Source organism: Falco peregrinus, chromosome 8, assembly GCF_023634155.1.
Source record: "Falco peregrinus isolate bFalPer1 chromosome 8, bFalPer1.pri, whole genome shotgun sequence".
NCBI classification, from domain to species: domain Eukaryota; kingdom Metazoa; phylum Chordata; class Aves; order Falconiformes; family Falconidae; genus Falco; species Falco peregrinus.
Window position 1 is genome coordinate 62,387,375 of NC_073728.1, and position 26,052 is coordinate 62,413,426.

The following is a 26,052-nucleotide window of genomic DNA, read 5'->3' on the forward strand; positions in this document are numbered from 1 at the left end:
CTGCGTGGCGACTACATTGCATTACTGCGACATGCAAGCAAAAACTCATTCATGATCCTGTATCAAATACCTGTATCACTTATCCACCCAAAATACCACTGTTTACTCAAGCACTGAAAGCACAAGGCAACCTAGAAAGCTGGTAGTGTATCAGCTTGGGCAGAAACAGAACAAGCTCTGCTGACAAGTATTAAAAAAAAAGTAAAAAAAATACAGCATCCCTGAGCTCTTCCAACAACTGGTGACCAACAGGGATCTGTACAGGGAAGATTCCCTGGAAAGCACCCAAACTGTGATGTTTATAAAGACCTTGTCTGTATCCATGGATGCACTTGGAAAGAACTAAATATAACATTTTTCATTACTTAATCGTGTCTTCTCCAAGCTTTTATTTTCCACTTCTTTCCACTATTTTTTCTTTGTGTATTTGTTAATTTGAGAGTTTCTTCTTCTCTGCCTTATAGGCATTTTGCTTCTGTTTTCATTTACCCAACATCTTCACTGTGAATTTCTTAACTGAGTTTGAGCTGCACCTCACTGCATTTCCAGCAGAAAACCACAAGCACTAGTTACTGCACACATGACCCTACTCCAAAAAGTATGAGGTTAACTGCCCTAAGAAAAAAAACGCAGAAGCAATAAGTGCAGAAAACATGAGCTATTCAGAAAGACAGTTTCTGAAAAATATACATTGAAATTACTTTTATTTTTGCTGGAATTTAAAAAACATAGGAATATTGACATTGCATTTAAAAACCCCAGGAAGTTAAAGATTATACATTGTTGCATCTCTGAAATCCAACACTGCAAAGCTGGAAATCACAAAAATGTCTCTATCATGCCTCTTTTAGGAGATACCAATATATATACACGAACATTTCGAAACAAGATTTTTAAAGAAGTGTCAGGCTGTCCAAACTTGAAAGCGCTCTTCATTAAATACACCAAGATCTGTCACTCTTCTGGGGGGGCCACTGTCAAAAAGTTAGACAATTCAACAAACAAGTTGTATGAAACACATCAAACCCCAGTTCTTAACGGAAGGAAACCTGGCATATTTAAAGGGAACCATGGGGCTTTAGTTGGAAGATTTCCATTTTACATTTTGAGAAGTGTTGCTGTGTGTGCTGCTTGTCTTTGTTCTCCTCGATTTATTAATATTGTCAACTACTACATTATGGGTGTTCTAATCCTAAATGCATACTTTTAAGTCGGTATAATCATTACTTTCCTTTCCTGTACTGCAAACAAGGTACGCTGACATTAAAAGTAACACACAGTTGTATGCAAACAGAAATAGTCATTTAAATTACCTGAAGTTTGGAAATAGGAGTTGTGAATTTATACAACCATGGTGCAGATTGTATGATTTGTCTTCACCAGGGTTAAAGCAGTATATACACAGCTGTGTTAAAATGACACATTTCTTCTCAATGTGTCAGGTAAGAAAAGCTTTCTAGAGAAGTCCTTTTGAAAGTCATCATCTTGAAAGTCTTGCAGCTGCTACAATGAAACAATTCAAACTGCTACCACTTAGGCTCCAGATAAGTAGAGAGGAAAATTAAATGCTTAAGAGTAGTAAGTGTCCATCATGAATACTAATGGTTATGGGGATGAGACCTCCATAAGAAAGGTCCTGCCTGTCCCACTAGTTTATTGACTGCAATGACAGTCAATATTTGTGGAACTCACTCATAAATACCATCATTCCTATTTACTTAAAGCCATGTCCTAACAGTAAGAACGACAACAACCCTGGGGGGAAAATCACATTAGATGTATATATAAGAACAATATAAAAAGTGACAAAGTCATATTTTGTTACAAAAAAGGTTTCTCTTTTTTTCTGAGAATTTCTTTTTAAACTAAACAGGCTTTCAATTCTTATGTCAGAGAATGGGGAGGGGGGGAAACCAAATCCTAAAATTCTGATGTTTAGAAAAAAACCAGGAAAACTATTTTCATGCTACAAAACATTTCACTTTACAAAAAACCCAAAGAGTTGTTCTATTACCTGCATGATAAAGGCAAAATGGGACACGAAATGGTAAGAAGATCTTAAAACTAGACCTCAAGTATTTCTGGATAAAATTCTCTACTCTGATCTCTGCAAGACTCTCTGACCTTAAGGGGACATCTGTACAGGGAACGGATGTGTGTGGAACCAGCCAGAGAGATGCTATGGATCAGGAGATAATCCTGCCTTTATTTTGGTGTTTTATCATTTTTCCAGTATAAACTGATATGGCATGAAGCACCCCCACAATATGATGCAGGTACATTCTAACAATTTCCAACACGAATCCCAACATTGTTGAATTTACTTAACAGTATAGTCTGTCAGAAAAATTAAAATCTGTTTTATTTTATATTCTTTATGATGAAAAGTATAAACTGCACTTTTAAATTAAATCATGCTCCGCCAAAACCGGTCTGCTTTAAGACTGATAACTTCAGTGGAGAGAATTAAGATGTTTTGCAAGTATCAATTTTCTGTTAAAAAATGTCCGCAAGACAAAATAAAAAAATTTTTAATTTACAATAAGCAGTGTAAACAGCAAAAACAACAGAAGCCACAAAGTTTCACGCACCAGCCGCTGGCAGACAGATAACTCCAAATACTCATAGAACTTTGTATCTTCCTTTGTTGGTTGGTTGGTAAGAATTTTGCTGCAAATAAAGGAGAGAATAACCACAGTTAAAAATGAAAACGGATAAATGAATTGCAATAAAACCCCACTAACAATACATGTAAATATCCCACATTACATGTAAATAAGCAGTTCCTTAGAAATCTCCTTCCTTTGGAAAACATTTTTACAGGGAGCTCAACAATTTTGAAAATGAAACAGAATATCAATAATGGCTCAGCAGGACCACTGAAATTGATGATGAATTTGAAAGGCTACTTAAGAGAAAAAGCCAAGGACACTGTCAAGTCCAATGTAGTATCACTGAGGGTTATTTTAGAGAAAGCTGAGGTTTCTTCAGCCAGAGAACTCAAAATACAATCTCCCAAAAGAGTGTCTTGAAAACACGGTACGCTGAACACAGCCGATTATTAGCTGGGTATGCTGTAAAGTGACGGCAAAACAAATCTCTCAATGTATATAATAAAGTATTAAAATGAGGGGAATCATTTTCTCCTCTGCCTGATGGTGCTGAAATTAGGAAATTTATTGGGACCTAACTCTTTAAGGGGTCTTCATTCAAAAAGCTCTGTTAATGTGTTATCTCCATCTGCTGGCTGGATAACAGCCGTTATATCTGTCTGGCTGAACCCAGTAATATATCTTCTAGGCCGTTCAATGAAAAGTGTTTTTGAGATCTATAGATCCCAGCCCCTGATACTAATAAAAATGTATGCCAGAGTGTCAACATTTGTAAAAATTAATCTCATGAAGCATAAACTAAGGCACTTTCCCTCTGGATTCTAGATATTTCACTCACCAATCTGATGAGCTCCTCTTTTATAAGTCGTGTGATTTCTGCTTTTGCTTTCTGCACAGCCAGTTCATTGGCACCTGAAGGAAAAAAAAAAATATTACAGTCTTAAACAATTTCTGTATGTGAAGCCTACAGAATAAACACTGCTGGCTGCTTTCAGAAACACTGTAAAACTTGCTGGATATCTGCAACTATTTGCTGAGGAACACTAGAATTGTATGGACTGCCACAGCTAGACTGCGTTCTGTTTTAAAGGAAGATACTTAAAACAGACAGTCATAAATTAAATTATTCAGAAATACCTAGGATTAGAGGTTTCTTTGAGAAACACTCTACTCAACCACCATGAGATTTGCAAAGTTTTTGTTGTAGTACTAGTTAATTTCTTAATACCTTCAACAGCCAAACCTCACACAATTCTGTTTTCTTCCTTATTTCACACTGGCACAGATGTCCTCGTGCTTATTCTAATCTATGTTTCTTGCCTTTTTTCCTTCTCTTTCTTTCAAACAGATTCCATATGTTTGCTGCTGTTCTGTGGCAGGTCAGTCTTCCGAGGAGAAGCATCTCTGTGATCCCCATGCATCATTTGACAAAGCACATCAAGATAAATGAGTGCTTCTTTAGTAATTGCAAACTAACTACAGTGGGTTTGTAACTAAGCATCCAAACACTATCACTGCAGGGATTCCATGTCCAATTACAGAACTTGGCTCACATCTTTAAACATTTACAAAAACGAATACATACTTTCTATGGCCAAATAAATCTTTCGTTCTCCTTCCTTGGGTTCTTTGCCTGGAGGGAAATAAGTTCCTCTGATTGTAATAGCAGCTTCAGAATATTCACTGATTCTCTGTAGCGCTTCTTTGGAGGTAACTTTCCATCTGGCAGTCTGCAAGGTAAAGGATATGGAAGGATCAACAAGGAGAAAGGCATCGTACAAAATGGCAATCTAAAGGTCAGCTGGCATTTTAGACAACCAACAAGAACATGCACTGCGAAAATCACTCACAGCATTCTCTAAAAATGTAGACTGAAATTTTAGCCAGTTATGTTTATGCAAGTATTCAACAAAATCTGCCTCTTGTGTCAGCAAGATAAAGGTATGGAAGAAGGAGAACAGAGAATGGATACACGGTACTATTGAAGCAAGAACTATAATGACCTTCCGTTTTGCTACACTGAAAGTTCCAAATCTGTCATTTTTTCTTGTGATTTTCTGAAGCAGCACTCAAGTATTTTATTTAGCACTTTTTGTACAGGAATAGACTTCAAGGGCAAGCATATACTGTTACTGGCTGCAAGTAACTGCCTTTAAGAAAATAAATGCTATTTATTTCTACACAGTTCATCGGCTAAAGACAAAAATAAGTAAACTTAAAATATCCATAAATAAAGCCTAAGGAATAAACACTGCCAGTTGTTTTTCATAATCCTGTAAAACTTGTCCCAAATCTCTACAATATCCTCAAAAATACTTAACTATGATAAATGCATGCCATTAATTTAGACAATTAAATTACTAGAAAGTATCTAGTAGATTGCTGTAAGTCATTTATAGATCAAGACAAATTTTTTTGTCATGGTGAGCTTTGGCATTCAAAATAAGAGGACTTAGGACCAGACTGGGGAAGCTCACACTGCTGTTTCTGACAGGAAGAATGATCCCTTCCAGTCCTCATTCCGTTTCTCAGTTCTGGTAGACTGAGCAAACATACCATGTATCCTACCTTAAACCACTGCTTTTCCGGAAGCCAACTTTGGAATCAGCCTCTAAAGGCAAATTGTACGTCCCTGGATCAAAACTTTGCCCATTACATATTCTCTCTACAAGAGGTACCTTATCAGCATTCATCTGACTGTCAGAAATTACTGCACCCAAAATCAGGAAAGCTACCCTATGCCCATCTTACACATGACGGTACCAAATGGTTGGGTGGTACTTCTGTAAAAAACAGCTTACAGTCAGCTGTCACTCTTGCTTTAGGCTATCACTTTGTCATCTCAGATCTGCACTGTGTTCAGTATTATACATGTGCACAGTGCAACATGAGTCCATCTCCCTTATAAAGATTTTCTGGGGACGTAATGAGCAGTGATGACTCCCACTGAAGAGCTGCCATATACATCATTGTTTCTGAGAAGATAGGATACTACAGATTATTGAAGAACAAAAAGAAGGGCAGAAGAGAGCTATTTTTTTCTAGTACAGTTCTAAAAAAAACTAAACAAATTGTAGATCTTTGAGATTTTATTATTTGCAGACGCACACGAGGACAACAGAACAGTTACCTGTCTAGCCATTAGCAGCAGGCAATGCTTTGTACCTAACAAGCGTATCCTTAAAGGGTTACAAGAATTGTTAGCAAAATTACAAAAGCTACATGTTCTATGAATGAGAAACTGCTCAGGATAAAAATTAACAGGATTTCTGAGAGGGAAGGGTAACAAACTAATAACACTACAACTTGATAAAATAAGGCAAACCTGGACAAAACCACAAAGACAAATACAAGGAATTTGTGTTTCATACTGTGGAATATAAATCCTCAAAATAACAGATGAGGTAGACTATAACAGCAAAATTCTGAATGGCAAAAATACTAAAGTAAAAAAAAAAGAAAAAGAAAAAAGAAAAGCAAAGAGCAGTACCAGTCACATGGCCTTTGAAATAAAATGCCAGATGGTGACAAAGATTTGGATATGACAGAAGTCAGTGGCAGAGGGCAAAAAGATTTTTGTATAATAAGGAATGCTTGTTTTTCTGATATTCTCTGGAATATGTCCAAAGCATTGTGCATCTATAAGCTGAGAAGTAATCACAGATAATGCAGTAAATTCAATTAGGTATGATAAGAAATGGGATAAAATATTCTATTGGTATAACCAGTTACAGCTTTGAAGACAGCTTTTGTTAAGTAATGGTCATTTACACTTGATTATAGCAAAATGATTACTCACCTGTGGGAAGTCATTGATCTCTAATTCTTCTTCATATCTCTTAAAGGATTCATTTTGTCCTCCATCCTGTTTCTCTTCCTCCTGTTTCTCTATGGGCACATAATTGAGCTTAGCATTGATTTTTTCAGCCAGTTGCTCTGCAATGGTCTTGGCAGATACAGTAGGTGCTTGAATTGTGCCTCCTCTCAGGATAGCATTTGTAGCCTGCTGCATCACATCCTGTATTAAAAAAAAAAAAGGTCCACACTGAGACCAAGGTAGCCAAAAGAAGCCCTACACAACCACAAGGGTTTCATTAAAGCTTTCTACATAATTGTCCACATAACAAATACATCCTCTGAATTTTGCTTTCTCTTCTTTCCTTCCACGCAATAACTCTGCTCACACCTGCACAGAAAAGATGTTATTGGTCTTTTGTATCTTCAGCTCAAAATACCTTTGCACTTTCTAGACCACATTGTTCTAAAACTACACAGATCATATATCACATGCTTCAGCAGAGAAAGATGTTCTGCAACTCTGCTAAAGCTGAGAAAGCCTAATTGTGTAATTCTATCAGTAACAAATTAACTCTTTGCCAGGGCAGACAAAGCATTTCCAGTTCTGTATTAAATCTTATCATCATATTAGCTCAATTAACAATCCTACAACTTATAACTGAGTTAGCCCAGCACAAATGAACTAAATAATGCTCTATGTTATTAGTGTGCAGAAACACTAACTAAACTGGCAGCCACAGAACAAAGAATTGAACAACCTTAAAAAAAAAAAAAAAATTGCTCTGTAAAGAGTCTGACCTTAAAGTGGAAGGGAACCAATACTTGTGCCTCTGCTCCAAGATTCTTCTGGGCATTGATTCTCAAAGCCAATCTTTTAGCAATTTCCAGTTTTTCTGCATTCCCAGCTGACGGTGTAGGAGCATTCGACGTTCCTGGTGCTGCCATGTCTTTTACTCTTTTCTTTGAATTAAACATGCTTTCAATTTGTTCATCAATCTAAAGAAAATAACAACTATTAGATCACTGCATTTACCATTAGATAATCTTATCACCCTAAAGAAAGAAAACACTGAGGTGTATCTAGATTACATGCTTTTAAATAAATTAATCTCATAAAAATGATAGAAGCCTACCCAAAAGCACAACACGAAAGGAACAGAAACCTAATAATCAGGAAAGTTTGAACATAGTATTTACTTTAAAGGTCATGAAAAGTAGTCTAACAATAGTCTAACAAACATTAAGAAAGGAATCTAATGAGGATTTAGAAATAGAAAAGGCTACTAAGGATTTCTTTAAAGCACTGAAAGTAAAAAAACCTGTTTGTAATTGAAAGCAATCATTCTATTTAATTTACATAAGAATAATATTATAAAGAAAAAAAATGTGACATTTACATAACTACATATATTAAGTATAAAATACTGGTAAGTCAGAAAGAGACTTTAAAGATCTTCACAGATCTTGATCTTCATAGCTATATATATTTTTTATACTGAAGAATGCATACAGATTTAACTCATGGAATCAGTCAGTAGCATAGGATACAGAGTAACAAAAATCCATGCATTCTGCAACAAGTTATGTAACCTACTGGGGAAAAAACAAATATATTGAAAATCCTTAGGCAGTTTCAATGTTATTTTCAGGTGCTTACATCAACAGCTGTATCTTCATCATCCGAATCCTGCAAGCCAAGAGCTGCTTTTTGTAGCTTCTTTCTTTCATTAGCCAAAGCCTGTTCTGTTTCATCAAATTTAAAACCTTTGCCAGAGAATCCACTGCTTTTTTTAATCAACTTTCCCTCCTGAAAACAAAAACAGGTATTCCATATTTAGAACTTTAAAATTACAATTGATATTTATAAATACAAAATTATATCAATAATTTTGAAGTTATTTATTTTAAAAAGCAAATCCTGCACATTGAGAAAGCTCTTCAAATTAAAACCCTGTATTTTACAATTAAATGTAATAAAAAAGCTATGTTAATTCAGCAGATAGAAACAATACGCTATTGGGATTTTCTGTAAATACATATTTTAAATGCTTTTCAAATGCAGTAAACAAAACCCTCCAGTTTTTGTATTGGAAAAACTCTGAAATCACTCTTCTCAGCATGAGCAAGATCCTCTAATGGTGAGAGCTCTAGAAACAGTAATACAAATTCTGTAAAAGAACTTCATTATCTTTTACGTGAATTTTGATAAAAGCCGAAGTGACCCTTACACAGTAGGCGTTTCTTTACCTCATACCAGATGACATCTAAATTCTCAAGAACAGTCCTGTAAACGACATTCAAGATCCTAATCTTGAAAACACTTACATGCTTACCTAAGCATACATATGTGTACTCAATGAAATCCGTGAGATGACTCATGTATGCATACTGTGCAACTGGACCCATGTGCATACGCATTAAACCCAGACCAAAGCCCACTACAGAACAAAGAATGACTTACAGCCTTCTGTTGGTCTTTGAAGTCAGCCCAGAGCTTCTCTAAATCAGTAGGAATTGGATTCCCCGACAATTCCAAAGCCTTAATGATATCACCAGCATACCGTGCCTGATCCTCAGTAATGAATGTATATGCATACCCCTGGTCAAAATTAATTTAAAAGATAATAAAGAAAAAAATCTCTAAAGACACTTTATCTCTAAATTTATTGAAGCACCCTTGCACAGATGCTGTTGTTCTGGTCAACAAAAGTAACCATGATATTCACGTATAAACTTTTTCTAGCGAGAATATAGAATGAATAATGTGATTTCCCAGGAAACTGTAATCAACCACAGATGGCAGAAACTGAAGTCTTTCCTTTCAACCTTGTCATAGTTAAAAGTTTAGAAAATAAAATCTTATAAATTAGCAAGGCACATTTCCAACACTGAAAAACACCCAAACCTTCAGCCACAAATGGGATTTAAAAGAACATTCATACATCTGATGGACATGTAAGTTCCAACTTTCATAGCACTAAAATTCAAAATATATTTTACACATGATCACTCAAACCCCTTCGACACACACTAAAGGAAAACCCTCTTCCCTCCAATGATGTCAACTACTCCTTCTGTAGCTATCCCTTAGAAACACCTTAATCAAGCAATAAATAAGGAAAAAATTACAGTAAAAACTAAAGCAGGCAACGAATTATACATACTTTATTGCCGGCTCGTCCAGTTCGGCCTGCTCGGTGCACATAATCTTCATAATGGTTGGGACAGCTATAATTGACCACCAGCATCAGTTGTTTTACATCCAAGCCCCTTGCTGCTACAGAGGTGGCCACCAGAAGCTTGCAAATCCCATTCTTGAAATCATTAATTATGCTGTCCCTGTCATACTGATCAATACCTGCAAGAAACCAGACAAAATAGTAAAATTGTAAAGCTCTGCTTTGAGCCAAAGTAATTTGTACACAAGTCAAAACACCCTCCAACTTCAAAGAACCAAAAGCCTAAGCAAATAAAATTTCAATACATTCACACTTTTACAGGCGAAATGTCACAGCACTCTCCAAACCAGCCGGCTGCAACAAGGTCTTTTACCATCTCATACCAACAGACTCTCCGTGCCAGTCCCTCTGCTGCCTCCTCCTTGTCTCTCCTCATCCAGGGCACATGTTCTCTCTCTCTTCTCTGCTTCTTCCTCCTCTCTCTTCCTTGGCTGCCCAACCTCTTCACAGAACCAGCCACACCTGCACTTCATCTACACCAGCCAACCCCCGCTTCTGAAGCCAGCCCACATTTGTATATTATCAACGCTAATTAACCCAGCTTCATTCTTCTACAGTGAAACACATTAATCAGAATAATAAATCTCTTAGCCTATTATCCAGAATAACAAAACTTCTAGTTTTTTCATTACAAAAAAGATGCTTTCCCATTCCAAGATCCTCAAAAGTTTCTTTAATATAATTTCCTATTTGATTTCTTACACTTAGCTAAGACCTCATCTGGAGGCTCTGTCTGTTCTCTAAAAACAATAGAAATCTCAATAGAATGAGAATATTTTTCCCCTCTTCCACTGTTGCACTAAATGAACAGTGGTTTTGTAGTTATTGGCTACTGTAATTTTAAGAGCATTATATATAGAAAGTTTTAAAATACTCTGGGATGGACGATATTCTAGAGATTTCCTCCTCTTGCTACTAAACTACTTCCGTTATATTACTACTTGATGGCAGAAAAGTGAAACAGTAGCTGCTGTTATTGTGGAATCTCAAATAAAAATATCACATAATATGCCCCCAATGGCTTCACTGTTCTACGATAGCAAGTAGTTAGCAATATTCCCTGGGAGATGTTAACTCTCAGTAACAATCCTGTTGGACAGAGACAAGATTCGGCATCTGATGAGATCTCACAGGGAATAAAGAGCAATTACTGAAAACTATCACATCTCTTTCAAATTAAGAGACAAATTATCTTCCCCAATTATAAGCAAACCTGCTTAGGAAGAAATAATAAATGGTACTATACAGGAACTAAGTAACTTCACTTTCTAACTACTGAATACCAACATTCTGGTTTGGAGTTGTTTATATAAATCTTTAAGATTGCAGATTACCTCCATGAAGAGACAAGCAAGGGTAAGAGGCTCTCATTAAATCTTTCAACAACCCATCAGCGTGTTCTTGTTTATCTACAAATATGATAACTGATCCTTTCTCCTGATAGTGTCCAAGTAGCTCCAGTAACTTCAAAAACTTGTTCTCCTCTTCTATGACAATCTAGAAAAATACATACAAAAGCAAAGTAGAGAGAGTGTAACTTGTATCTTAGAATCATAAAATCGTATAGAATCATTGAGGTTGGAAAAGATGTTTCAGATCATCAGGTCCAACTGTTAACCTGGTACTGCCAAGTCCACCACTGAACCATGTCCCCAAGTGTCCCATCTACATGTCTCCACACATGACTCCACCACCTCCCTGGGCACCCTGTGCCAGTGCTTGACCACCCTTTCAGTGAAGCATTTTTTCCTAATCTCCAACCTAAACCTCCCCTGGCGCAACTTGAGGCTGATTCCTCATCCTGTCACTTGTCACCTGGGAGAAGGGACCGACCCCCCCCTGCCTACACCCCTGTCAGGCAACTGTAGGGAGTGAGAAGGTCCCCCCTGAGCCTCCTTTTCTGCAGGCTGAGCACCCCCAGCTACCCCCGCTGCCCCCCATCAGGCTGGTGCCCCAGACCTGTTGCCTGTCTCTGGACACACTCCAGCACCTCAACATCCCCCTTGGCGTGAGGGGCCCCAATACTGAACACAGCTGAATTTGAGGTGCAGCCGCACTAGTGCTGAGCAGAGGGAGACAATTACTGTCCTTGTCCTGCTGGCCACACCATTTCTGATACAAGCCACGATACACCTGGGCACACTGCCGGCTCATATTCAGCCCACTGTCAACCAACACCCCCAGGTCCTTTCTTAAGTCATTAAACACATTCAGGGTGCATACAAATAAAAATCAGGAATAGGAGATGACTTTTTCAGGCTGTTTCCACAGCTAGTGACAAAATTGCTGTTCAGCTTGGTGGTATTTTTAAAATCAAGTTTTTAAACAGAAAGTGATCACGTTGCCTTTGCAAACTGAGGTTAGTTTATTCTGAGTTCACGTTTAATAAGCTCGCTAAACTTTTAAAAATAAAAGCTCTGTGGGTATATTGGTTTATATTCAATATTGCTGGAAATAATCTTTTGGAATCAAATGAGAAGATAAAGCAAGGCAGATGTGTGATACTCACAACATGTTGCTCCACATCAGAACAGACAACGCTTCTGCCTCCGACCTGCACTTCTATGGGTTTACTTAGAATTCTCCGAGCTAGTGCCTCCATAGCTCTGGGAAAAGTAGCAGAGAACATGACAGTCTGACGATCAGGCCTGACGTTGTCTACAATGCGCATAACCTGGTTTAAGAGAACATTCCTCGTTAACACCCAAGTGCTGTAATTGTACTTCATGCACAAACAGAGCTGTCATCTTTAAAGTCAGGTGGTATCTGCAGTACACAGGCTGTAAAACATTTCTTTACAGATCTCTCGGGACCTAGATGCTGGCATTGGAAGAAAAGCAAAACTTGCTGGATTTGAAAGGAAGCCGAGTGGTAATATGCAACCTGACAACAGCCCAACAGAAACCTTAAGACATGCAGCAGAAACCCTACAGCTCAAGATCAAGACACAAAATAAGGCAGTTTTCCTAGTCTGGCAGGACAATATAGCCTGATGATAACTTAAAGAGAGTCCTGGATGTCCAAAGCTGCCAGCAAGTAATTTGCCACCAACATTTCCAACATCTTGTTCCTGTGTCCTGCACGACATTGCTAGGAGACATCAAACACTTTATAAGCAGGCTACAACTACTAATATCACACCTGTATCAAGGAATTACATAGGGTTACAACATGGTCACAAATATCCAAAACAAGCGTGTAAGAAAAAAGGTAGAACAGTATATTAGAGAAAGATCTAAGCCATATAAGAATTTATTGAACACAAAGCATGTGAGGATAATAGAAAAATTAAAGTCAGTTGTCTGTATGTAGCGCATCTTTCTGAACACTTGTTGGCAGTCTAATAGTAACGTGGCATTACAAAATCCTTTAAGTGGAAAACAACATCTTTGGCAATATCACTCATGTCACTAATTACCTGAGGCTCAAAACCCATGTCAAACATTCTGTCTGCTTCATCAAGTACAACATATGTGACTCTGCGGAGATTCGTCACCCGACCTGTGAAAGGAGAGGAAAAAACACATGGGAAACAAAATCAAATGGAAATCTAGTTTCCCTCAGGAATATATTTTTAAAAATGATATATGGTCTCACTATCTTCTAACAAAGACATTAATTATTTTTTAAAATAAATTCACTAAATGTGAATTTTAATGTTCTCTTTTTAATCACATATACATTCTGGGAAATGTGTAAGTATGCACAAGGCCCTTTATTTTGTCAAACTCTTCTCTTGCATACCATCATAGGGCCAGAAGAACCTGTAAAATTCAGAAAACTGCCCTCGCCAAAACACATCATAAAACTAAGACTGAGATGAAGCAAGGAGCCACATCAGCCATTATCTGACAGCGCCACCTAGAAAAAAACATATTAGAGATTACAGCGCATGTGTGGAAGGCAAAGTCCAGTGCTAACTGTTGCAGCCTCAGAAAAATTCCTTTTACACATATAATCTGTAACGCTTCCTCGGAGCTAGAAATAACTATTTGAGGATAATCATACTAATTCTAATTAACTGCTAATAATATGCATAAAACAGAGTAAGCAGTGTTTTAAAAATAAATATATGTAAGATTAAAACCTACCCAGTACCACTACTAAATTTAAAATTAAGAACCACCCCAAACTCTGGGACAGCTGGAAACAAAATAAGCAAGTTGTGTATCTGTGAACATTCTGAAATTATAAAGATGGACAGGATAATTAGCACCCTTCCCAAACAAAAAGCTAAGAGATTCCCTTTAATGAGAAGGATTTAACTCAAGGATTTAAGAATCATACTTTCAAACAATACAAACGTGAACACATTCAGTTCCAAACAACTGTAGTGACACTGTCAAATGCTCTCAGAATGGAACAGATTTCTCAAATTTTCTAGAAATATCACTCAGATATGTGCCTATCAAACTACAGTAGAACTTGGTCCTTTCAGCTTCAGCAAATTGCAACTGAACCCTCAAATTATTTTTTAGAGATTTAGCGCTGCATTTCTTTAAGAGATGAAATTCATACTTAAGGAACAAAATAAATATTTCTTAAAATCTACGTATCTATTTAACTTCTTAACAGATTCATCCCCAAATAATAAATTTGTAAAATTACTTGGGAACAGCATTAATGTACCTACCTTTGACGATTTAAGTCTTGGAAGCCCAGTTCTATATGTCTTGAAGGTACTTTTTCCACAGAAGTTAAATAATGTCAACAGTTTAGTAGAGGTTTTGATGTGGAATAATTTAATAATAAAACTTTATCTAATAAGCATGCAATGGTTACACTAGGACAAAACCTCTTAAAGCTGCAGTGGCTCAGTTTAATCAATCTGAATATCTGATACAAAGTCAGCTCTTTTACTTTGGACAGTTATTTAGGGAGGGCTTCTTTGTTTTTTTAAAACCAACAGATAAAGGCAGTCAGATGCTCTTATGTAAGAGTGGGTAACAGCTGAGCTACTCTAACAATAAAGAAGTATCAATGGGCAGACAAAATAAGCAGCTCTTATATAACCTTTATCTAAATGACTTGAAGTTAAAAAATTTGGACCAGCACATTAAGTTTAAAATGCTAAACATTCTGAGAAACTCTTCAAGAATGTAGTATTTCCTGTCCTCCCCAAAAAAGTCAATTGGTGCTATATATTCTCAATAGCTAGGTAGTGCAGCCTGAAGAGATATAAAAAAATTCTGTAAGACCATTTATCAAAATACATGATCTTTTGAATTTGTTAGAATTACACAACAAATATAAAAAATTCTCCATAGCAAAAAGTTTTCTACTCACCATTGTTTGCTGCTAACATGTCAATCATACGTCCAGGTGTGCAAACAATAATTTCAGCACCTCTTTTGAGTTCAGCTATCTGATTTTAAAATACAGTAAGCAAACGATTAGAGTGGGGTTTTGCTTTGGTTTTTCTGTTTTTTAAAAACACATGTATCTCTCTGCAAAAAAAACACCAACGTATGCTGTAATACAGCTGTTCTACTAATGTGATATGTAAAGATTTAATTAACGATTTCTTTAAGTCTTTGGAAAACTTTCTTTCTGAAAGGGTAACCTCTGACAACTTAATTTACTTTCATCTTAAGTAGTTATAAAGGGGATATAGGCTTGTAGACAGTTAAAGGCCTATAAGAAATGTCACGTGTTATATCAGGGACAACTGATACTAAATAAACCATGTTCCATCACAGACAGTCACTTGTGTTGCTTTCATAAATGGGTGTGTGTGGGGAGAAACCCTTGAAATTAATCTCTAAATTACTCTTAACATGCAGTATTTGATAATGCAATAAACCAAAAATTAACACTTTCTGGATTTTGTTACTTTGAGGGGAACTTTTGTAAAAATATAGCTTCTCAATAATTTTCAAACTATCACATCCCACTAATAGTTGAATTACTGTGATGCTCAGTAGATACCTAAAAAAAAAAATCTGAAACTTTTAAGGACTATACAATTTTCAAGAAGATCAGTATGTTTAAAGCTAAGTTATGTGCAAATGCTTCAGCTTTACCATAACTACCATTCACGCAGAGAAAATTAATTAGGAAGGCTGCAAATGTACTGGACTCACAAGAAAGAGAAAGGGACTAAATTAAATGCAAAATTAACATTAACTAATAAAGTTAAGTACGGTATGTCTTTTGTGTACCTGTTCACTGATTCCTGTTCCTCCATAAACACAGACAACTCGAAGTCCAAGTGTCTTTGAGAATTTCTTACACTCCTTGGTAATCTGCAAAGCCAACTCACGAGTAGGTGTCATAATGACAGCTGAAAAGCAAAGTATTTTCATTATACATTGTAATGTAGGAGATGTTGTTATTCATACAATAAAAATTAATCTGTAATTATGTTTGCAGCAATTTACTTACATGTATTTTTAAAAATACATATTTTTTTTTTCACAGAATTTCACAGAAGAGGTAATTATTAAGACAGTTAAGAAAATGGGGTGGAAACCTGGTCAAAGTTTCAAGATCAAAGGAGTAAGGTCTCCCAGATATATGGACATGCAAGTGCTCTTGAAACAACGGTAGACAGCACATTGGTCACAAACAACACTAAATATCATGGTCTTCATTAATGAAATTAAAAAAAAAAAGCCACTCATTAATGGACATTGGTAAGTAAGCATTCCTCCCTATAACCAACCCAAGAGAAGAACTGAAGACACTTCTAAAATGTATGTTTGAGTTTTTATTTATTTAAATAGTGACTTCGAAAATAAAATCTTTATACCTATGGGACCTTCTCCTTCTTCTAACGCCCTCTGATCCATAATGTGTCTGAACATAGGCAACAGAAATGCAATAGTTTTTCCGCTTCCTGTTTTAGCAATGCCAATCAAATCACGTCCATTCATAATTGCCGGGATAGCCTGGGTTTGAATGGGAGTAGGCTTTTCATAGCCATGTCTTAAAGAAAGGAAAAAAAGATATTTTAAGAACAAAACAGGATTTTACAGATGTGAGTCATAAAGTCATCCTAAAAAATTTTGCACATTCATTTACATACGCATATCAGTGCCATTCAAAAAAATACAACTTAAAAATGAACAGCAAAAGCATGATACGAACAGCGCAATGCATAATTCGTAACACTAGCTCAATACTGAGTGATAAACACTGATGACTAGGTATGTAATGTCTACAAACATGGACTTGTTGCATTAAGCGGCAAAGAAAAGGTGTTTCACACTAACGCATGATAGAACACAGTGAGCAAAATCAAACATGATATAGTTCATTAAGTGCTCGCTTACTTTTTGAGGGCGGTGAGAATCTTCATGGAAATACCACACTGTACCCAGGTTTTTATTGGTTTGGGGCAGCCTTTTCCCTTGACTGTAATTCCCTCCAACTCCAGCCTGTATACGTTCACCTCTGAAATAGAGTTTGCATTACAACAGAGTCAAAACTGACATTTCTCTACTACCTTCACCAAAAAATTCTTGATCTGTCCCTGAACATGACATACAAATTTTATCACCACCAGAAACACAGTTTTTAGCTTGTTACACATAAATACAGGAGGTATGTGGAAAGGACCCGGGTAAATTTTTCAATCAAAGCCTCATACAGAATTAAAAGTTATAATAGTGACCTAACTGATTCAGTGTTTTTCTATACCAAGTTGCTCCAAAAGCTCTTTATAATAATAAAAAAAAATTGCTGTTTCTTTGCATATCAAAATCTGTCACTCTCTTCCTTAATAGTACCCCAGGTGTTCTGGTTGTGTTTGTCCTTACCTTCTTGGGTCATTTTAGCCAGTTCTGGTACTTCAACATAGAAGTTTTTCCGGAAAGGTTCATATTCTATTTTTCCGTGATCCACTGGTTCCAGCAGCTTTCTCTGCTTGGTCTGATAGCCAGTCAGGGCAGTCTGAAGATCAACTTCCTCCTCTTCTGAAGAATACTGTATAGATTATAATTTGTGTGTGAATCAGTGTGAATGGTATTCTGAGAGGCTCTGGTTTTTCATTTATAGAGGAACTTTACTGAGAAGTAACAGTTACCCCTTATCCTTTTAGACCAGATACTGAAAACCCACTCTCAGTTTAAGAACAAGTCCCAGTTGGTCTTCCACCTAGTTCATGTTTCTCCTAAACCCTAACGTGCACCATGTTCCATACCACTTTGACAACTTTACCAATACCACCTGCCAGCCTCATCATTCAGAAATAATCACTGCCACACAACAGAAACTGTAAGAGGAAAATACTAAGAAAAAAAATCCAGCCAGCATACCACCGACCTGTATCCCACTGCAGTCACAGCTTGACAGATGCACCCAGCTCAGCTTTAAACGACTCCTGCATCTGCAGCAGCACAGAGCTCGGCACGGCCCAGCTGAGTCTCAGTGCTAGCGGGGCACCCAGTCTACGACTCGGGCAAGGCTGTCCCTCCAGCTTCCCGACAGCAACACACCCATACCCTCAACCACGATTCGGGCCTACAGCACCACACACCACCACATTAAGTACTCAATATTCCTGTTCTCCTGAGAGCATTTCACGAAAGCAGTTTGGACACAGAAGAATAATTCTGAGAAGTTCAGGTCCAACAAATGAGCAAGATGGTTCTGTGAGAATCCCAGAGCGCTGTTCTGTTAAAATTCAGTATTCACACTGACCTGCCACTGCCCAACATGCAAAAAATCACATACTGTAAAGACTAGGGGAAGATCTACCAGCTCACTGAACCAACATCCAGAGAGGGCAGCTTACATTTATCTACTTGTACCACCTCTTCCTACTAAAACACATTTGTTATTTACAGCGAGTGTAACAGAAAATGCTTATATTTTTGGTTTAGGGTGCTATCTACTAGAACACATGAGATGGCATAGCATTTGGCAGCCCTAGGCAGAATCAAACTCCTCTTCTACAAATGAGAACATCTACCTCTTGTTTGTGCTAAGAGATGTCTCGTTATGATTTAGCAAGTGTTTTGAGATCTGTAACTTCCAGGTCGTTTGAAAATTAGTGTATCTATACTTACAAAGAAACTCAGCAGAAATTACACACAAACTCTATTTTTTCCAGATCAGATACACGCGACTATGTACTCAGCTGCTCAGTCCACACATGCAAACACTCTACACTAGCTCGTGGGTCATTCAAATACAGGACCACCAGAACTGGCTGCCCAGTTTCAGGAATGTGAACTGAACACACACTACATGTGACAACACCAGCCTGGTCATATTAAGAAGAATTACAAAGCCAGACAACCTGATGCATTCATTCAGTTCCTTCTGAAAAAAACAAACCACCACCACCCAGTACAAACAACAAGAAACTGTGTAAGATCAAAAATCTTGTGACCACAGTTCTGCAAATCAAATAACTAAATGGTTATCTCCTACAAGATGGAAAAATCCCAGGACTATCTGCATTCTCATGCCTCTTATAAGAGGCACGCTGCCTTTTCATAGTAGAAATACAAGACACTTCCATTACCTCCATTGCATCTTGGTCATTCTCCATGAGCTCCCCTTTCTTCTTTTCTGACTCTGCAGCTGCCTTTTTGGTTGTCACCACGGTTACTACCTTGGTAACAGTTGGCCCAGATTTCTACAGAAATTAAGAAAAATTATTACACTGTCATATAAAACAAAAAACATACTGTATAAAATATACAGAATATTTGTACTTCTGAATGCATTACGCTGGGGTTTGGGGTTTTTTTTCTGCTTCAGTGAAATTTTATCAGACTAATGCTTGATAAAACAGCCTGATAAAAGCACAAAGAAACAGGCATTAAATGCATCTAACTTCATGATTTTTGCATTTCTCCCTTTTTTTTTTCAAAGCCATTTTGATATTTAAACACAAAGCTATTTAGAAGACAAAGATAAGAATTCTTAATCAGTGATTTTACCTTTTCACTCCCACCTCCACCTTTCACACTTCTCATATTGAACTTCTTCACCTCTTCTTTTACTTCTTCCATATAAGCATCCAAAGGATCTAACTCTTCATCTTCAACCTCATTGCCTTCTTTTTCTCCTTCTGCAGTTTCCTCTTCATCATCTAATAAGAGCAAGAAAGATGGGAATAAAACAGGGAAAGAGAAAAGTGCTCCTGTGTGTCAAATTATTAGTCTACCCAAATAGTTACAGCTCAGTTTTATTACTGTATCATTTTTCCTCACAGAGATCTCTGCGATTTGTTAATCTTAATTGTATCTTAAACCATTTGAAGCCATGACCAGATTTAGGCTTTGTTATTTTATAGTTCACAATCTGAAAAGTGATTAAATGCTTTGAAGATAATGTAATAAAATATTAAGAACAAAATTATTTTAACTGTTATATAGAAAAACTTAAATACCATCATCATCTTCTAAACTCCATTTTTTCCCCTGTTTCATCTCTTCAATTTCTTTTTTCAGTTCTCCTATGTTTTCCATAGCTTTCTTGCGTTGCTCTTCCCTCCACTTCTCCACTCTTTCTTTTCGTTTTCTCATTTCTTCCTCTAGTTTGTTCTGATCAAAATTCTATGAAACAAAACAACCAAATAGTGAAAATTAATGGCCACTGGCTTTAGCTTAGGCTTCTTCAAATAAATATACCCGTTGTGTGAGCATGCCATAGAAGGCTGGACATCCACGAACTTGTCACAACAGAAGTAGATGAAAAATACTAGCATCAAGTATAGCATTTTCAAGTAAGAAATGCAGTTGACTATTTTATTTTTCATTATACTAGCTGGTATATGATTTTTAAGATAACAGCACATGAAACTTTATTTTATTTACTATGATAAAAATGTAGTAACTCACTGGTGTGAGTAACCTACAACTGCTAGTTTGTGAATTCCTCATCTTTTCATGTCACGGAACAAAGCAAAGTGAGCTTCCCTCCCTCCTCCTTCAATTGCTACCTGGGTTCAGAAGCCAAAACAATTTTCAGCTCCTCTACTGACACCTAATACATGAAAAATGGGAGATCCCTCATGCTTGTCTGTGGTTTGCAGTCTAAGCAGTTTGAAATCTTGAACTGAGAAGAATGTTTCTTATGCCAAGAACTGGAGGCATACATCGTTACAGGAGTCTCTCTGTTACTGAAGAGATTTTGTGGGGATTTTGTCCAGCTCTAAGAACAGGTTTTCTTTTATTAATGCAGTAGTCTATGGCTAACTTAATTCCGGGTTTAAATTCTTATCTTTTAAATCTGTAAGTGTTAAAGGTTCCTACCTCAGTGGCCACAGTATTTGTGGTAGCATCTTTATCCTTCTCTTCTTCTTTGTCATCTTTGTCTTTTTTCTTTTCTTTGGAAACTTCCACACCTTCTGTCTTTTCTTTAGATCTTGATCTGAAAGGCAAGATCAAAGACTTCTTAGAACATGACAGCTTTTCTCAGGGGAGGATACACGTGCTGCACAGAAACAGAACTATGAACACCCTGTACAGATTTATGTTTTCAAGTACTGTAAAAAGCACACTGCCTCCCAGAATATCTTTCTATGTCATGGAAATATTCCCATTAACTACCAGAAATGTAGAATCTATTGCAAAGTCACATGCTTTGGTTCTGTTCTTCTCATTTCTTTACAGGGAAACTTGCAGACTTCATTTCCAGAACACTTACAATTGATACGCTAGTGGTTCTGCAGCTTATTTTACACCTCCTTGAAGACAGCAGTTAGAAAAGAGATACTAAAAATTTCCTGTTCGTTGAATTTCTAGAGAAGGGTAAAGTGATATAGCATCTTGCCACAGAAGTCTGAATGTCCCCTTGAGCATTCAGTACTGGCTGAAAGACATAAAAACACTCTCCCAGGGAAAAGCTACTTATGTAACTCAAATGTAACGTGCAGACTTGCATTTAAGACAAAGCTCATTTATCACAGATTTTATTATCCTTACTTGCTTCCAATTAAAAAAACCCACCCACACATCCAAACCAAACATGCTAACTCATGATAATAAATGTAAAATTCTCTTCAGCCAATTAAATCTCATTAAGCCATTTCCATAGGGCTATTCTAATATAAATCATATGCTTATTCCAAAAGACTTTGTGATTCCAGCTTCCCATAATTTCCAGGTTGTCATTGACCTGCTTATATACAGACTGCTGTTACAACTTATATTACAACATAACTTATGTTACAACTCCACTCCTTTTACAGCATAGCATGATTACATGCCGTTTGCAATTATATCTGAAAATAGCATTACAATATATTTGAAAGAACATGACCTGCAGTGAGTTTTTACACATTTCTGAAGTCAACATCTAAAAAAGTTCAATCTTCACCTCTTTACTAGACAGTTTATTCGGCTGCAAACCCCTAAGACCAGTACTTGTCAAATCCATATTGATTGCAGCACTAAGCACACCACAGAATTCAACAAACAGCAGATAAACAGGTGGTGGCTTTACCAAAGCAGACCTCTTGAACTTCTCTGAAGTGTTACACTATATACTTTATTTTTCTGCACAAATATAAGTAAAAAAGAACAAAACCCACAACAGATTCCAGACTTTATTGGCTGACATTCTTTAGAACACCTTTTGTGTAAAGAATGGATGAAACTCTGAGCTCAGGTGCAATCAGCGGCACTTGTAGCAGTTTAGAAATTCCTGTTCCAGATGTCACCATGATGCTGTTTATAGATCCCCTGCTGCTACCCTACCTGCATTTTTTAAAAGCCCTTTATGTTTCCAGAGAAATATAGTGCTTTATCTGAGAAAGAAAATGATACAGTGAACACTGCACTGGAGCACATCTGGCAAGTAAAACTTACAATTCAACAGTAATTTACAAGTTCAAAGGAAGTTATACTTCAATGTAATGACTGTGGTAGAGAGCACCTGTACTTTATTAATTTGGGCATATATTCTGGAACACAAAAGACTACTTACTCATACTGGAACCTGAGATATCAATGAAGCATTACAAAAGAATGAGAGTAAGTCTTAACTTTAAAGTTAACTGCTTTTTTTAGCCACTACAACTTCCATCTTTCTCTCGTACAGAAATGTTCTCACAACAAACTGCGTTAGGCACATTAAGCAAAGGGAAGAGATCCTAACAGTACACTCGCATAATATTCTCTTGTTCTACAAACCAAAGCTTTGCATAGCTTTGCCTGACAATTCCCTCCATGCTACCAAGAGTTTTACAATATTTTGTCACTGTGACATTGATTGTAACTAGAGAACCCAAATACCTGTTTTCTGTTTTCCTGTTCTTGCTTGGACTGGAGGATCGAGACCGTCTGCCTCTACTTCTGCTTCTAGAGCGCCTTCTCTCCCGGCTCCGGGATCTCCTTCTCTCTCGGCTCCGTTCCCTTTCTCTACTTCTTGAACGTCTGCCACAAAACAAAATTGTATTTATTTAGCATGTGATCAGAGTGTAATTTTAATCTGCTCTTGAGGAGCAGGTTGTAAAAGGAATACAACAATCATCAAGACCACTAAGAACTTACAAACTCCAGCACCAGCAGCTAGGCATTTAATAGCAAAAAGATTAAGCGTAGTAAAATTTATCATGAACAACAGCAAGTAACTAATCATAGCAGTGGAAGAACATCAATACCCAGAAAACGGGCATTTTTATCTACTTTGATTGGAATTAACAAGTCATACCTTTGACGCTTTCTGTCACGCGACCGAGACCTCCTCTTGTCCCTGCTGCGTGACCTCTCACGTCTACGTTCTCGATCCCTGCTTCTGGAGCGTCTGTCTTCTCCACGTTTTCCTCTTTTGTCAGATGGAGAACGACTTCTGGAACGGCTACCAGAGCGTCCACGTGATGCAGAGCGCTTCCGATAATGTCTGCATCGTAAATTCACAAAAAGAGACGAACATGAGTGTGAGAACAATTTGCAGTTAAAGGGTATTTGTCACATTTAGGTGGACAGGCCAAGAAGAATTATTTATATAAGTACATATTATTTAATATAGGTATATTCCCAATGATGCTGAAATTAGAGGGATTGCTTAGTCACATTTTTGTTTTGGTTTTAGAGTACTACTGTAAGCACATCGTGAGAACACTGGAACATAAAGAATAATTTCCTTTTTAGAAATCTACTGATTTCCATTATACATAGGAAAAGATGAAGACTCTCTGAAGCTATCTCAGAATTTGTCAAACAAATAAAATTGTTCTTTGCTGCTTTTAATATAATGCATAATTTTTAGCCAGGTAAGGTGGGTGGGTAATTTATACCTCTGCTCAATGGAAAAGCTGTCAAACTGCAATTAAAGAAACATAAAACCCTGAGCGTATGTGACACAGCAATGGTCAATGCCTTTACAATGCTAACATCCATAAGAGCATCAAACATCACAACAGAAGCTTCAAGAAGTTAGCAAGGCTTCAGAGGTGTGTGAGGGATGTGGAAGTCTCTTTTTTTCCCCTCATTAACACTCTCTTATCCCAATCACACTGTGGGAGAGTAGGGCTAGGAATCCTCTAGGAAACTCTTGCTGAGCGTACTAGTCATAGAGGGGCCTCACCTGTGACCATCTCCTCTTCCTTAAAGTCCTCATTTTCAGTCACCATGCCAGAATAGTTCCTTTTTTCACCTTCCTGTAGCTCAGGACCCACAGACCCTTTTTCCTGACAAGCCCAAAAGCCAGGCTTGGGAAGCAGAGGAGGCAAGACCTCAAGCGCCCCACCTCTTTCTTTCCCTTCCATTACACCACACCTGGTTGTATTACAACAGCATTGGCACTAAAAATAACATAGTTTATTTCAGCACTTCGGCCTATTTGGGTATCACATACATTTGGAATCAGTACAGTGGCAGCATGATATCCATGCCTCTCAGGAGTATAAGTGAACGCAAAGAACATCTGTCAGCGTTAGGTATCTCTCATCTCTTTCCCATCTCTGTCACAAAACGCCATGGAATCTGCTCCATACTTCCCCTTTTTCTAATCTTTTAGTTTTGGAAAACAATTTTTTTTTCTCCAGTTTTCCCCTACAGTATGCAATGCAGTCGAGTACTTGATTTCAGGTTTCAAAAGCCCTAGTCTGCTCAACGTTACATCAACTCCAGCACATGCAGCCCACCCCACCCACCATTCACTCTCACCTTCTTACCATTTCTTAATTTAAAAAACTTTGTGCATGTATTAAAATAGAAAGTTAATAAAAGTTTAAACCCACTTTTTACATTATTTTCAGTCCAAACAGAAAAAACTCGTCATTATCAGAAGAGAAGCTGTGCTGTGATAACCAAGGCAGTCCTGCTAGCTTGAGCATCAGCCCTTTGATGTTCGGTTCCCAGCAGATTTTGCAGCCTGAGTGTCCAACAGTGCCTGGTTGGCAACAACCGCTGCCCTAGCTCGTCTGAAACTAATTTAGACAGATGTACGGGACTACCCAGCCCTTCACTGAATCACTAATTTGAACCCAAACCAGCTGTTAAAATTTCCACTCATCTGCCTCTCCTGGTGTAAATCCCAGCGATGGATGCGGGCAGCGGTTAGGGTGGAGGGACAGCAGCATGCAGGGGATCCTGTGTCCCAGCGTTAGCGGTAAAACCCGACGGTGAGGTTAAGCGAGGGAACAGGGACATGTGCCACAACAGCACCGGCAAATTACGGAGTTGGTTTAAAGCCTGGTAGGTGTGAGCAGCTCCAGATCACGGGGCAGCACAGGCATGACCCAAAACACGCAACATACACCGTCACATTACGGCTGGGTCGGTTCCAGCACCCGATCAGGTGTTTAGAGCCGCTGCGAGAGGACAAAAGATACGTGATCCTGCAGAAACTTGAAAAGAACAAGCAAAACCGTCTAACCCAGGTGAAAAAGCCTGCCCGGCCGATGAAGCCAGCGCTACTGTGCTGCAACAAGGCAGCAAAGGCCGGGCGGGCTCGGCGCGGCCCCCGTGCCCCGCGCACAGCCCCGGCGCGCCCGCGGGCCAGCCCCGGGACCGGGCGGCGGGGCCCTGGCAGCTCCTGGGGCAGCGCGGCCCATCGGGCCCCGAGCCCCCTGCCCTGCCGGCGGAGCGGAGCCAGCCCCCCGCTCCCGGCCCCGGGGCCTCGCCGCGGCGGCTCTCTGCGCGCCCGCCGCCCGGGCCGGCCAGCAGGGCCCGCCGCCGCCCTTTGTTCGCCCCCCCCGCCGCCACCCGCACCGCACCGCAGAGAGCCGCCAGCCCCGGTGCGGGCCATGCCGGCCGTGGCGGCGGCCCCGCTGCCCTCACCTGGACTCCCTGCCCATGGCGGCGGCGGCGCGCTCCCTCCGCTAGACGGCGGCGGCCATTCCGCGCCCCTGCGCCCGGACCGACGAGAGGCGCGGCGGGAAGCTACCGCCCCCACTTCCTGCCCGCCCCCGCCTGCCGCGCCCCCTGGCGGCTGGAGGCCGCACCGGCGGGGCCGCCCCACGGCCCCGGCCCCGGCCCCGGCCCCTGCCGGTGCGGGTC

General features: G+C 38.6%; 1 protein-coding gene across 1 annotated transcript; it reads right to left on the reverse strand.

The window, feature by feature from the left end:
- Positions 1–687: 687 nt before the first annotated feature.
- On the reverse strand, positions 688–25,945 carry DDX46 (DEAD-box helicase 46). The gene is made up of 23 exons (XM_055812289.1): positions 25,834–25,945; positions 23,261–23,449; positions 22,843–22,983; positions 20,860–20,977; positions 19,995–20,160; positions 19,543–19,694; positions 19,122–19,235; positions 17,410–17,575; positions 16,924–17,044; positions 16,401–16,576; positions 15,811–15,932; positions 14,936–15,014; positions 13,068–13,150; positions 12,159–12,323; positions 10,984–11,146; positions 9,575–9,768; positions 8,872–9,009; positions 8,068–8,217; positions 7,209–7,406; positions 6,412–6,630; positions 4,198–4,342; positions 3,451–3,524; positions 688–2,670 (listed from the first exon to the last, which is right to left on the reverse strand). Exons 1-23 carry the CDS (start codon positions 25,848–25,850, stop codon positions 2,623–2,625), a joined length of 3,138 nt encoding a protein of 1,045 aa, XP_055668264.1. The 5' UTR covers positions 25,851–25,945; the 3' UTR covers positions 688–2,622.
- Positions 25,946–26,052: the final 107 nt, after the last annotated feature.

Excerpts from the sequence above, each read along its gene's own strand:
- DDX46 (XM_055812289.1), bottom strand. Across the intron at positions 13,151-14,935 it reads CATGTTAGCAGCAAACAATG|GTCGGGTGACGAATCTCCGC; the intron begins GTGAGTAGAAAA and ends CTCCTTTCACAG. Across the intron at positions 3,525-4,197 it reads GATTTATTTGGCCATAGAAA|GTGCCAATGAACTGGCTGTG; the intron begins GTATGTATTCGT and ends TTTTTCCTTCAG.